The sequence below is a fragment of the Oncorhynchus clarkii genome, chromosome 33 (assembly GCF_045791955.1).
Source record: "Oncorhynchus clarkii lewisi isolate Uvic-CL-2024 chromosome 33, UVic_Ocla_1.0, whole genome shotgun sequence".
Lineage (NCBI taxonomy): Eukaryota > Metazoa > Chordata > Actinopteri > Salmoniformes > Salmonidae > Oncorhynchus > Oncorhynchus clarkii.
The window spans coordinates 19,024,207-19,038,463 of NC_092179.1; the positions used below are offsets into that span (position 1 = coordinate 19,024,207).

At 42.2% G+C, this 14,257-nt stretch overlaps 1 protein-coding gene across 2 annotated transcripts in view; it reads left to right on the plus strand.

Annotated features, from left to right (window-relative positions):
* The first annotated feature begins 1,280 nt into the window (after positions 1-1,280).
* LOC139393193 (PRKC apoptosis WT1 regulator protein-like) overlaps positions 1,281-14,257 on the plus strand; it is a 77,182-nt gene continuing 64,205 nt past the window's right edge. For both annotated transcript variants that reach the window (XM_071141626.1, XM_071141628.1), the window contains exons 1-2: positions 1,281-1,628; positions 1,938-2,668. In XM_071141626.1, the coding sequence (XP_070997727.1) occupies positions 2,102-2,668 (567 nt within the window). In that variant the 5' untranslated portion in view covers positions 1,281-1,628; positions 1,938-2,101. The remainder of the gene's footprint in view (positions 1,629-1,937; positions 2,669-14,257) is intronic.

Consider the following 14,257-nt stretch of genomic DNA (forward strand, 5'->3'; position numbering starts at 1 on the left):
AGCATTTCAAGGTCCTGGAGTAGCCTAACCAGTCTTCAGGTCTCAACCCCATAGAAAATCTTTGGAGGGAGTTGAAAGTCCGTGTTGCCCAGCAACAGCCCCAAAACATCACTGCTCTAGAGGAGATCTGCATGGAGGAATTGGCCAAAATACCAGCAACAGTGTGTGAAAACCTTGTGAAGACTTACAGAAAACGTTTGACCTCTGTCTTTGCCAACAAAGGGTATATAACAAAGTATTGAGATAAACTTTTGTTATTGACCAAATACTTATTTTCCACCATATTTTGCAAATAAATTCATTCAAAATCCTACAATGTGATTTTCTGGATTTTTTTTCTCATTTTGTCTGTCATAGTTGAAGTGTACCTATGATGAAAATTACAGGCCTCTCTCATCTTTTTAAGTGGGAGAACTTGCACAATTGGTGGCTGACCAAATACTTTTTTGCCCCACTGTAACTCCAGGAGATATGGCAGATTCCAAAGCATGTTGCAAGAGAGCTGAAAATAAGCACCGACCGTATTCACATAATCACAGCTTGTTATGTGAATACAGTGGGTTCTTAGGTTCTGTTTGGTAGGATTGTAAAATATCTCAAACCTAACAACCTAATCAACCCAAAGAGAACCTACACTGTAAGCACCCACTGCCTTCACATAATTCATCCGGTGTGGTATGAATGGTAAAGATGCTATTGGCTGCATACTGGCTGTTCGGTCAAGGTCACTGTCTTGTTTGAACCCGGCTAGGATATCTCTGAGTGAGTCTTCTCCCATTCATCCATATGGTTGTATTACAATCACTATGAATCAGCTTGGCACCCTCACTCAACCTGTGTCCATTTGGGTTATTTTCAACCAGCTCTTATGGGAAGTGTGGAAACAACTATGCACTTACATCATGACCCTCACACATAGCCATATAGTGTTGTTGTGGGTTGGTATGTCTGTTTTGTTATTGAGAGATGAATAATGTTCACCTCTGAAGCGCTCTGGGGCTGGGTGACTCATCCAACGCCTTAGGGAGGTTTCTGTGGGATCTGCGTGGTAGCATCAACAACAAACTGTCCATAGCAGAGGAAGCTGGTGGGAGGAGCTATAGGAGGATGGGCTTTTTGTAATGGCTGGAATGGAATTAATGGAAAGGTATCAAACCACAAGTTTGACTCTTTTCCATTAATTCCATCCAACCATTACAGTGAACCCATCCTCCTATAGCTCCTCCCACCAGCCTCCACTAATACAGCCTATAGGTTAAGAAGAATATAAACTATATAGTCTATGATTAGGCTGAGACATTTTTCTTTTTGTTTATTTCCACCCTGTAGCCTAGATGCTGTAAAAAAAAAAAAAAAACATTCAGTTGGAAAATAGGGATCAAAGAAAGGTGTTTAGACAGCAAGTACAACCCAAACATTTTTAATAACAGAACGGGCTACAACCGTTTTATTTCGTATGCATTCGTGAGTCTTCGTATGGGTTCGGAGAAGCCCAGGAGAGGGGGCTGAGTCCGAGCCGCACTGATATCTAGGTTGCATGTGACTAATCGAGTTTGCCAGTGAAGTAGGCTACAATTCATTCCTACGGAATGTTCACCTGAGAGAGCGAAAGCATTGCAAAATAACAGGTGAGTCTTCTTAGAAACGCATGTCACTGTTGCAATTGTTCACTAAATGAGTCATGTTATTTCCAATAAGTTACTTTATTATTTTTTGCGGATAAAATAACTTCTAAGAATGATCGTGTCTATCTACTGTAGCACAAACTTTGCTATGAGTTATTTATAGTTCGTTTATGGGAAGGCTAGTTTGTGAAAACAACTTGATACACGTCCAATGTGATGAACTTTACACACGGATAGTAATTTTGAAGTGAGGTCGTTTCATTGAAGTTTGGACCAATTTTACACTAACCGTGATTCTCCATTACCTTTTAGACCGAATCGTTTTGAGAAATGTGGTGTCATTAGAAGCGAAGGACGATTGCACGGTAACCTGACTTAAAACGGAAATTACAAATTCCCTGCTGAAGGAGCGTAGTTTACAAACGTAGTAAAGCCACTGGTGAAAACCCCACACATACAAAACGAAAAAAAGGAACATGGCAACGGGTGGATTTAAACCAAATGCACAGACAGACTTTCTGGAGGAATGGAAGGCTAAACGGGAGAAGATGAGGGCAAAAATGCTCGGGGACATCGCTGCGGCCACCGGCGCATGCTCTGGTGGTATTGCCCCTGCCACTGCGTCCCTGGGGAGCCACAGCAACAAAAGTGAGATGCGCAATGCTACCTCGAGCACCGAACTTAACAACAACGGCAACCCGGACCGCGGGACATCATACCCCATGGCTCGCTCATCATCCTCCTCAGCCTTGAAGAGACCTGACGATGACCCACACCCGACACCAGCCGTCAGAGGAGCGGATACACCAGGGAGTAACCTGAAGAAGACACCGCAGCCGGAGAAAGTGCCCTGCACCCCACAAGAGTCCAGCCCGACTGCATGCAATGACCATGGCAGTGACAAGGAGAGCCCCTCACCCAGTAAAGGCAAAGAGAAGAAAAACAGTGGTCCAAGCGCCAGGAAGGGGAAAGGACAGATAGAGAAGAGAAAGCTGAGGGAGAAGCGCAGATCAACAGGTGTTGTCAGCATGCCATCCACCGAGGTGAGTCCAAGCTGTCTAACTTTCATTTGTTTACAAATCATCGCCTAGTTAATTAGCATGACGCATGGTGTTGGATGAGACTGTTTACACTCTGTACTGGCAACCTGTAGGCCTATGCAACAACAACAACAACAACAAAAAAGTTATGAAAAGACGGCATAAAAGTTGGACTTATCTGTCTCTTAGGTCGCGTCATTATCATTATGAAACGAACATTTCAATGTACCAAATGGGTTGGATATTTGTGGGGAAATGGTTTGAAACAGAGTAGCTTTAATGACCAATGAAGTTATCAAATGGGGTTCTAAAACATTAATTCTTCTGACCTTCAAAAGCCCACATAAACATGTCTGTTCCGGTGGAGTGTTTATGAAGACCTTCTGTCTAGCACAGACATGAAAAAAGTCTCCATGAGTATGCTGAAAATGTGCAGAGGGAGCAGTATCGTTGTTATTGCACTTAAATCATGTCACAGTCTGGCCGCAGGGACGTTGATGAAAGCTTGACCACTAAGAACTTCCACCATCAGGGAAATGATGTTTATACAGTGCCTTTAGAAAGTATTCGCATCCCTGGACTTTTCCCACATTTTGTTGTGTTACAGCCTGAATTTAAAATGGATTCAATTGAGATTTTGTGTCACTGGCCTACAAACCTTTTTATGTTTTTAGAAATGTTTACAAATTCATAAAAAATGAAAAGCTGAATTGTCTTGAGTCAAGTATTCAACCCCGTTGTTATGGCAAGCCTAAATAAGGCAAAAAATGCACTTAACAAGTCATATATTAAGTTGCATGGACTCACTCACTCTGTGTGCTATAATAGTGGTTAACATGATTTTCGAATGAGTACCTCATCTCTGTTCCCCACACTTACAATTACCTGTAAGGTCCCTCAATTCAGCTGTCAATTTCAAACACAGATTCAATCCAATTTCTCGCAATAAAGGGCACTTATTGGTAGATAGATTAAAAAAGCAGCCATTGAATATCCCTTTGAGCATGGTGAAGTTATTAATTACAGAGGACGACTGATTAAGATTTTTCAACGCCGATACCGATTATTGGAGGACCAAAAAAAGCCGATGCCAATTTGTCTATGTATGTGTGTATATGTATATGTATGTGTGTGTGTGTGTGTGTGTGTGTGTGTGTGTGTGTGTGTGTGTGTATGTGTGTGTATATATATATATGCATGTGTGTATATATGTATGTATATATGTGTATGTGTGTGTGTATATATGTATGTATATATGTGTGTATATATGTATGTATATAAGTGTGTGTGTGTGTATGTATTATACATATTTTGTAACGATGACAATTACAACAATACTGAATGAACACTTACAGTGGGGCAAAGAAGTATTTAGTCAGCCACCAATTGTGCAAGTTCTCCCACTTAAAAAGATGAGGCCTGTAATTTTCATCATAGGTACACTTCAACTATGACAGACAAAATGAGGATACATTTTTTTTCTCCAGAAAATCACATTGTAGGATTTTTTAATGAATTTATTTGCAAATTATGGTGGAAAATATGAGGAGGAAAACCTGGTTCCGTCTGCTTTCCAACACACTGGGAGACAAATTTACCTTTCAGCAGGACAATAACCTAAAACACAAGGCCAAATATTCACTGGGGTTGCTTACCAAGATGACATTGAAAGTACCTGAGTGGCCTAGTTGCAGTTTTGACTTAAATCGACTTGAAAATCTATAGCGAGACTTGACAGAGTTTGAAGAATTAAAAAAGAATATGTACAAATATTGTACAATCCAGGAAAGACTCAAAGCTGTAATCGAAGGTGAAGGTGATTTATAACAGGTTAATTCAGGGGTGTGAATACTTAAGTAAATTAGATATTTCATTGTCAATAAATTAGCACAAATTTGAAACATGTTTTCACTTTGTCATTAGGGGTTATTGTGTGTAGATGGGTGAGCAACATTTTTTGATGTAATTCATTTTGCATGTAGGCTAAAACAGCAAAATGTGGAATAGGTCAAGGGGTATGAATACTTTCTGAAGGCACTGTATAATGGGCGTGCTTTATGATGTTGACACTGGCTCAGTGCCTTGAAGCCACAGAGTGTAGTCTACATATTAGGGGTCTGGCTTTTCTGACAGCTGCCCACACCCAGAGCATGCTGCCCTCTGTGGCGTTTCACCTGTAGGTTGACCAGTGTCTGCTGGCTGGTGACAGCCTGTTAGAATGTCGGCAGTGCCAGTAGAGAAGTTTGAGAGGCTGGTCAGAAGCCAAGCCGTAAAGCTAGGTTTCATCCCCACAGATCATGCCAAACTATGTGCTACCATGCCCCATGCAACAACATTGCCTGTGTTTATTGCATTGCATATTTCCCATATTTCCCATGGTAAATCTATACCCTGACATGGCGATCACTGTATGATTTGGACCCTCTTCACACAAGGCCTCTGGTGTTATGAATTTTATTGAATAGGTACGCTGGGGCATAATCAGCCTGCATGTTCTGTGGGGCACAATAGCTGTTGAGGGGGTTTCAGAGCAATAGGGAACCCAATCGCGCCACTCTGAATAGCTGATAATGGCTTCACGGTTAACCGAAGCAAACACTGGCTCTTCTGTGGCGTGTCAATCAGGACCACCTCCTGCATTCCAGGAAGGTGTCTCGTTTCAGCCTCCCTGTCCATCTCACCCTCTTTGGCGGAGAATGGTATGTGTCTACTGGCTGTTGGGGACCTCTGACCCGCTTAACAAATGCTTACTGAACAACGGAATACTGCTTAAGTGATGTGTGCGTTTGAAGATAACGCTATCTGAGTGAGTACTCACCTTCCCTGAGATACTTGCTCGGCTCTCCTTTTCTTTCTCTCTTTAGGATGTGTGTGTTGTCAGTGATCCGTTTCCTGTTGGCCTCACCGTGGCTTAGGCCTAGTTGATGAGCCTCATTGTCTGGGGCCATCCATGTTTTATGACCAGCAGTATGTTTATAAGGCTCTGCTTGGGGAGTTGCTTTCACTCAGGAGCGTGAACTTTGTTTCATGTGTTGGGCTGGATCTCTTTGATAAAGGCTGCTGCTGTTGTGTCTGGAACACCCAGGGCTGTTCGTCAGTAGCAACTGTGAACAGGCTGAGTGATAGGGCAGGCTACATATTGGTGCCAATTAGCGCTGGGCCATTCTATGGTAATGGAAAATGCTGAGACTCACATTTTAAAGTGAAAAATGTATACAAAAAAAAAGCATTGATTTAAAAGTTTAACAAATCATACAACTCTATGCACGAGGACTACTTTTAACATATTCCACAGGAAATTTTGCAAAAACACATTCACAGGAAGAACTGTGCAGATACAAAGTTTGGTAACGGAATAAAACTGAGGGAGATTGTACCGTAATTCTGTTGGTAAAATTTGGATCTGCACTGTTTCCAGTAAATGTTTAGTTATTTTCTGTGTAAATTGTTCCAAGTAGTCATTGTGCATCGAGTTGTATGGTTTGTTAAACTTTGAAATCAGTAGTTTTTGTTTAGCATACATTTCTAAAATGAGTCTCAGCGTAATTCCGTTACTGTGGTGATGGGTAGCTTAGCGATTTAAGAGCGCTGGTCCAGGAACCAAAATGTGACTGGTTCAAATCTCAGAGCCGACTTGATAAAAAAAATCTCTCATTGGGCCGTTGAACAAGGCACTCAACACTAATTCTGCTAAATGACTAAAATGTCAAACGTAAAAAGGATAGGGCCGCAGGGTATAGCCGAGGGGATTTCTCAGAGCTTCTTCCTGGTTGCTGTTGAATCACTTGTGTGTAGTTCATGCATATCTGTCATGAGCTAAGAGGAGTGTGTGTTTACCTGTACATAATCATGCTGATGTCTTTCACTCCACGGACAAAGCAATGTGATTATAACATTTATTTTCCTATGAGAATCTGCTTCAACAAAGTGCCCATTGACAGTTGGCTTTGCCTCAATGTTTATGGCCCATTGGTAGATAAAGCCACACACAGCTCCAGTCTGATTGGTTGGATTATCATTGTCATTTTGAGCTCAAACCACAACAGTTTTGTTTAGGATCATATCTAGCTCTGGGTATATGCACAACAGTCTCTCCAGGTGAGTGAGTTGAGTTTTATCTGCAGACAGACCGAAAAGTTATTTCAAAGCCGTCATGCTACAATTACACCATCGAAACATCTGTAAACGGTCTTGAGTGACATACCATCATGTTGAAACAGTTTTTCTTCAGCATCTCTTGCTATTGTTGTGCTTAAAGTAGCAGTGCTGGCAGTGAGGGATAAAGCAGAGAATCTTGAGTGTATGGTATGTTGTGAGTCAGAGCTTTGCCCTGTAACTACATGAACTCCCCCCTTGACCTGTACTGAAGCCCTGGGGAATGTAACATGGATGTGATAAAGTGGCCTGGTTCTAGTTTATATTTTTTACTTTCAAAACAATTTCTGGTCAAGCCAGTCTGACTCTCACAACCAGAAGCTGTGACATTCAGACGTCAGACGTTTGGACACACCTACTCATTCAAGGGTTTTTCTTTATTTGTACTATTTTCTACATTGCAGAATAATAGTGAAGACATCAAAACTATGAAATAACACATGGAATCATGTAGAAACCGAAAAAGTGTTAAACAAATCAAAATATCTGTGTGGGGGTACAGGTTAGTTGAGGTAATTGGTACATGTAGGTGGGGGGTAAGTGACTATGCATAGATAATAAACAGCGAGTAGCAGCAGTGTACAAAAGGGAGGGGGGTGTCAATGTGAATTGTCCGGTGGCGATTTTATGAATTGTTCAGCAGTGTTATGGCTTGGGGTAGAAGCTGTTGAGGAGCCTTTTGGTTAAATCAAATCACCCATCCTAGTGCTGCTACACTCTCTACCCGTCCTCTGGGAGCTGTATACGTTTTTGCTCCACTACTTCCGTACCTTATGCTGGGGCTGTGGTACTTTCTCTCATCCATCTGTGTTCAGTTTCCACCTCTAAAGATACCTCTCTTCCTGCTGTAGTACGATCATACATTATTCTGTTCTAAAGGCCTCCCATGGACTGCAGTTCTGAATGGAGTTGTCATTCACGTCTTTGAAAGCAATGGCCAGGGAACGTTTTGAGTATCAGTGCAATAGGGTGTTATTTAATTGTACGGTAATTAGGTGAAATGTAAAGCTTTCTATACGTCTGTTCTCAAGGAATGTAAGTGTGCCATTGGGTGGAGCCTGTTGTACTCGCTCCTAAAACCTTTCCCAAACAAGGTCACATCATCACTGGAAATACCATAGGGATTGGATCATGGGCTTGGATAAGCAAGGAATTATTTTGGCAGGGTTTTGGGTTGTTGGTGGAACAAAAGGAATTTGTGAAGTTATGTTCAACTCTCTAATCCAAAGAGTGTTTCTTTTATACCCAGGCTCCTTTGCCAGCTATGTGAGTTTACAAGAACATTTGACAGGTTGACTAATTAGCAGGAGTTGTTGATTTGTTTACAGGGATATCTTTCGCAAAATAAGTTTTAAGGGGGGTGGGACTAATAGAAAAGTTCCAATAGAGCTGTGTGGTAAAAGTTAGGGGAATTCCACAGGAAGTTGTAGAGGAGGAAGAATGTGGAACTACTGTTCGCCTTGTTCCATGACATGGTTACCAGGTAGGCCCCTAATAAAGGGGGCACCCAATGGTCTCTCAGCACCTCATAAAACACCCTGCTCCCACTAATGGGCTGTGGCACAGGGTTTTGTGCATGTTTTTGGAACGTTGCGTAAGCAACAGCTCTCATTAATGTGCCCTCTGACTAGGTGAGGCCCAGTGAATAGCCGTCCATTACCCTGTCAGGTTTAATCATATCACTTAAACAGACCAAGGGTATGTGAAAACTGGAGCCTTCACTCAGAATACAGTAGTCCTGGCTGCTCCTCTAATGGCCCTCTGACTGACCTGGCCTCTGCTTACTCCCCACATCCTCTTTGCTTGTCACAGGTTAATGAGCTCACTTTCTGGCAACTAATCCAGTTTTAAACGTTTTGTGACAAAACATGATCACAGGAGTATTTTTTACAATGTATGCATTTCAGCAGGCCTGACAAGAAAATAGCCTGCCTAATTTGGACTCCTGTTCCGAATGTGTAGGTTTGTAGAGTGTTCTGTTCTAACCCAGGCCATAGATTTCTCTGCTGTAATTGGGTCAGTGCTCTTTAGTTATGAGGCTATAGGAGCTCCATGTGGTAGATTATTATTGTCCAAAAAAGAATGCTCCCCTGCGCTGCCTCTCTCCAAGAATGCAAACCTGATTGCCCAGGGTCAATGGGCATTGATGTCTTGAGCATGTGTCTGGTGAATGAGTAACAACCCCCCCGTGAGAAATGACATGCTCCTCTGTCACTGCTTGGATGACGCAGTGGCTGTCTGAGGGGCCAATCATTAACTTACAATCAAAACCAGGATGTTTCAGCGATATGGGAGACTTGTTGGTTACTTAATAAGGTGTTGTTGAGGTTAATGTCCGACTGTGTTGTGAAATGTGACTGAAGGATGGGTCATCTGTTCGAATAGTAAATCCTAGCGTGACTGATCTTCCCTCTTGGTGTGTGGTTGACCAATACTTTAAACTATTTGTTAGTACCAAATTGTTTGTGTCCAATTCCCTGTGAGGCACTTCAGGATTTACTCTAAGACCTAGAGTAAAATGCCAATGCTTTGGAATTGTGTCACGGAACATGGAAGCCTTCTCCTTTGAACTAAATGGGGATTTCTAAGTCGTTGTCTCCCCTCATTGAGGTTAACACCTTCATAATCTAGTAGCAGATGTGGAGACAGTGATTTCCTTTCATCTGTCATATGTTTAGGCTTAAGTTTTCCTTTTTCCATACCTGTTCCCTCCAATACCAGCCATCACGCTAACAGTATTAACATGAACTGTTGCATGTTATTGTAAGTGAAATGTCCTGCCCCTGAAATCTGATAATAGCTTATGGTTTCACACGGATACATGGGGTAGTGGTTTTCATGCCTCCCCTTTGGAAACTGCCACTTAGCCCCCCACTGTGTTCTTGTGGAAGCTTGGGCTGCCACATTCAACTGCTGCATGCAGAGATCCCATAGAGAGATTCCGTGGATTGGGGTTTGTCTGATCACAGCTACTGTCAATCAGCAAGCTGGTGTGTGCGTGTTCCTGCATAAATGTAACTTGTTTGTTGGACATTCCTGTGTGCTTGGCAGCAGTGGGGGATTTGTGAGTCAGCTGTAATCAGGCCACTGCATGATTAGGCATTCAGGAGAACTGTATGTTTGGATTCATTACAGAACAGAATAGTATGCAGCTGCTACCTCTGTTTCTTTCTCTCTTTCTATGGGCACGGAAAGAGTTGTTTTGGAGTGTTATTCTTCGTAAAACCCTTCGCTTCATTTTTATGGATGAGCTCTTATAGATGATATGTCCACATACAGTGTCTCTAAAAGAGTTCCAGAACGTTATGTTGGTACTGCACACACAGCTAGAGAGATCCAGCACCACCACAGGCCAATGGGTTCTCTCTCCTTCCATTATGGCACCATGGTTCCCTGTCAGACTTTGTCCCCTGATAAGCGTCAGCAGAAGTAGGCTACGGTATCAGACACGGCAGCATAACAATCTAGCTAACCAAGGTGATGAATAATAAACATGCAAGTCATACGTCTGGGCTATTTTCATTCTGCTTCACCGCGTGGATAAGGGTGGGAGAGTCTTCTGGGTGTCATAGCAGCACCTAGCTGAGTGTAGGAATACGGTTGGTTGGTGATCTACAGGTGGAGGCGGTCAGGAGTGTTTGACATTCCACTGTGTGCTGCTGGGAGGACTGTGGGGGATGGGGGTCTTAAGCCTAGCTCTCCGTCTTTAAAAACACATTCACTTCACATGCATACCTGAGGAGGCTTAAGTTGATTTGTTGGAAGCTGGCAAAATGGGAGGGATTCATAATGCTTTGAAGAAATTGAATATTCTAACTGTTGACGTGTATGTTGTTAGTGTGGCTCATCTTGTTGATTTATGGAAAATACAGCCAGGCAGGCTCACATCAAAAGAGGAACCAAATGAAAAAGTGGTTCAGGAAAACAGCTTGAGAATGTAGCCGATAAACACTCTAAATCATATTAAAATGTGGGTTCAAAGTGCCTGTGGATATAAAGCCTTGATCTTTAAGTTGTTGAACCAAACAAATATGAATGAATGTGTTGTAGAGGATTAAAGTAACCACATGCCATCCTACCCCTGGCTTTAAAGCTGGAACCTCATTCTGTTTGTTTGTGTGTGTGTGTGTCCTTCCCCTACTGATCCTGTTGTGGGTAGAAGGACGGTCAACTTGGCTGTGTTGAACTATGATGCATTACTGGAACGCATCCCACAATGTCCACAACAGACCAGCGATTGGCTGCTACTGGCAGCATACCTTCCTTCCGCCAACCCATGTGACCCACATATGCGTTCCCAGGGGGCCGAGATGGGCTTCCAACCAACACCCCAACCTCACATCCTTCCTCGCTTCCAGCAGGCCTCTGGGGCACTGGAATGCTGTCCAAATCCCCGTTTTTATTTTTGTGCTGGAAGCCTTTAAAGACTCCGTTATGTGGATCATGCCAGCCATGTGCTAGGGTCCGGAGGAAAGCTTGGTTTCTTCCCTGAGGCTACTAGGAGGCACGAGGTGCACAAGGCCCAAAGACAACAGAGACAAGGAGCAGAACAACATGATTAGTAGTCACGCCATTGTTCCAGACCATTTGCTCCTGCTTACACCCCTCATTGCTTACACCCCTCAGTGCCATCCCGTCTTAGAGAACGTTTGTGCGTTCTGTAACGCCCACGGTGACGATTAACCCAGCCAAAGGTTCAATTCTTCTGCTATCAGAAGAGATTTCTTGGTATTGTACCCGGTGGCCTTAGGTGACACGTGGCCTGGCATGAAAAGTAAACACGGTGCTCTTTAATCACATTGGCAGATGCATCAACAAACCCTGTGTCAGTGTCCCCAACCCAGAGCTGAGGAATCTTGACAATATGGATACGCCCTGTCAATAGGCATACTTTCCTCATCACACGTCCTATCAAAACAGAGTGTCCACGTAGCTACAGTATCTAGGGTCATTCTGTTTACTCAAGGCTGGTTATAACACCCCATTGCATGTGTCTTGGCATTTTACAAGCTGTCAAGTGTATGGGTGGTGAGCCTCTCTTTATCATTGATAATCATAGCCATTATGAAGAGGTGTTGGCATGCATGGTATCTTTCCTCAAAGTGAAAGCTTGGCGAGGAGCCGTTGTCCAAGACCACAGTGACCTGCCCACCATCGCAGTTTAAACTAAACAAAGTAGCACTTCTTTGGCCTCCCCAAACATACTTGAAATTTATTTTCACTGTAAGGGATTTCCATCAAAGGATGAATGAGCTCCAACATGTTAAGTTCATCGAAGCATATCAAATTGGGTGCCAAGTGAATAAAGGCACAACCATTTTCCATCTTAAAAATTAGACATAAGTAAAGGCTTTAATTTCTGGGTAAATGGATGGAAAAGGGGTCTTAGAAACCAGAAAAAGTCTTAAACGGTATGAGAAATGCATCAAAACGCAATGTTGACGTAAAGACTCCTTTCAAATAATATTAACACTTTATATTTAGTATTTGTTTTAAATTGTTAAGCTTCTGTAAATTAAGATATTTTCTAATTTCTCTCCCTCATGAGAAACAGAGTATAATGAAAGTTCATAGAAGTAACAAGTAATGGTAGACCTACCAATTAGTTAGTGATTTGACTTTTATCATTTAAGTTATTAAAACTCCTAATTCCGTTAGCAAATTGTTAGTTTTCACTTGTTCAAATTGTTAGTTTTCACTTGTTAAAATTGTTAGTTTTCACTTGTTAGCATTACCAAACTAATTGCAAAGACTGGCAAATCCAGCTCAAAAAGTTATACAAGCTTGGCTAGTAGCTACCGAATGTCATTTCTGGTGAATGTAGACCATTTACAAGCGCGAGAAATTATGCACATGTACAATGTTGTGATGCATGTTTTTCTGAAGGAAAAGTGGGAAGCACAGCAGGGGAAAAACCCATTCGGACCTCTTTGAATTCTGGCAGAAAGCCATTCTAAGAGATCTGATGGCAAATGTTTTGAGGTGAATTGCATACAAGTGTAACTTCTTCACCTCATGTGCACCGCACAACAGAGACTTGCCGATAGATATAAAACGCTATGGACTCACCAGATCACACCTTCTCCCGTTGTGCAATTTACAAACATACACGTGACTGGCTCAACTGGTCTGGGGAACTACGGTAAGCTTCATAATGTAAACTGTGACGGGTGAAATGAAGGAAGCAATCTGATTTATCTCCTAACATATTGCAGTTGACTGCAAGTATTAACTTAAAAAGTAGCTACAAATATTCACATTTATTGAAAAACGTCAAATAAATTGACGGTATAGAGAACATCCTGTGTCTTTTTCCAAATTCCCCAGTATATGGTATACCACCCAAGCCTAGTACAGATCAGGGACCCATTATGTATTTCCATTACCGGAATTCCTTTACCGGGTATCTACTTCACTTACAGTAGGTCAATAACCTAAACAATTGTTTTGAAACTGAGGTGGGATGTCATAGCTGGTCACCGCATTGTTTCTGCAGACATCTTTGAATCTTAATTCAGGGCAAATATTTACGTTTTTGGAAAATGTGCTTGCATAAAAACCTGAGGGAGATTTGACCCTAATTCCATTGCAAAAATGTGCATCTACACAGTTCTTCCACAAAAAAAATGTGTGTACAATTTTCTGAGGAAGTAGTCCTTGTGTATAGTTTTATGGTTTGTTAAACTTTGAAATCAATGTTTTTTTGCATACATTTTAAAGTAAAAAAAAAAACTGAGTCAGTGTAATTCTGTTACTGTTGAATTGCCCAGAAGCAAGCAATTCCACAGTGACAAAGGGTTATATTAAACAGCAATGTAATTCCAAACAGACACAGCATATACATGTAATTTCCTCCCTCTTTGTCTCTAGGAGTCTGTTACACCTCCAATGTAGATCATCTGCTCGCTTACGTTGTAAAACTGTCCAGTGGTCAGATCAGTGCAATGAAGTCTGTTACTGCTCTGTCCCCGCCAGCACTTATCTCTTGTTAGACGTTCTCCTTCTGCATACTGATAAGTATCAGTTTGGAACAGTTTTTTTCCTCCTCTCTTTCAAAAGTACACTGTTGCATAATTAATGCAGGCTTAATTGGTTTTGCCAGTTTGCATCACCCCCTCACCTAAAACCCTGCACAAAAGTTTAAATTGAAGAGCAAGAGTCTCTGAGAGATGGCAAATGCCTCCCTTTAATCTCCTGGGTGATGACTGCACTTTCAGAGAGAATAAACCAAATGGTAATTTTCAGCAGGCTTGCCCTGCGCGATTTTGCCTCCTCTCCTCTGTGGGTATGAACCTTTTGTGGAGCCCAGCGGCCTCTTAAAAGATGCACGGCCAATGAAACGCTCCACTCTGGTGTGACCGATGGGATTCTCATCCCCAAAACGCCCTCATTGATTGTGGATGCCTGGTCTGGGTTTCTGCTCCCTTTTTCCATGTC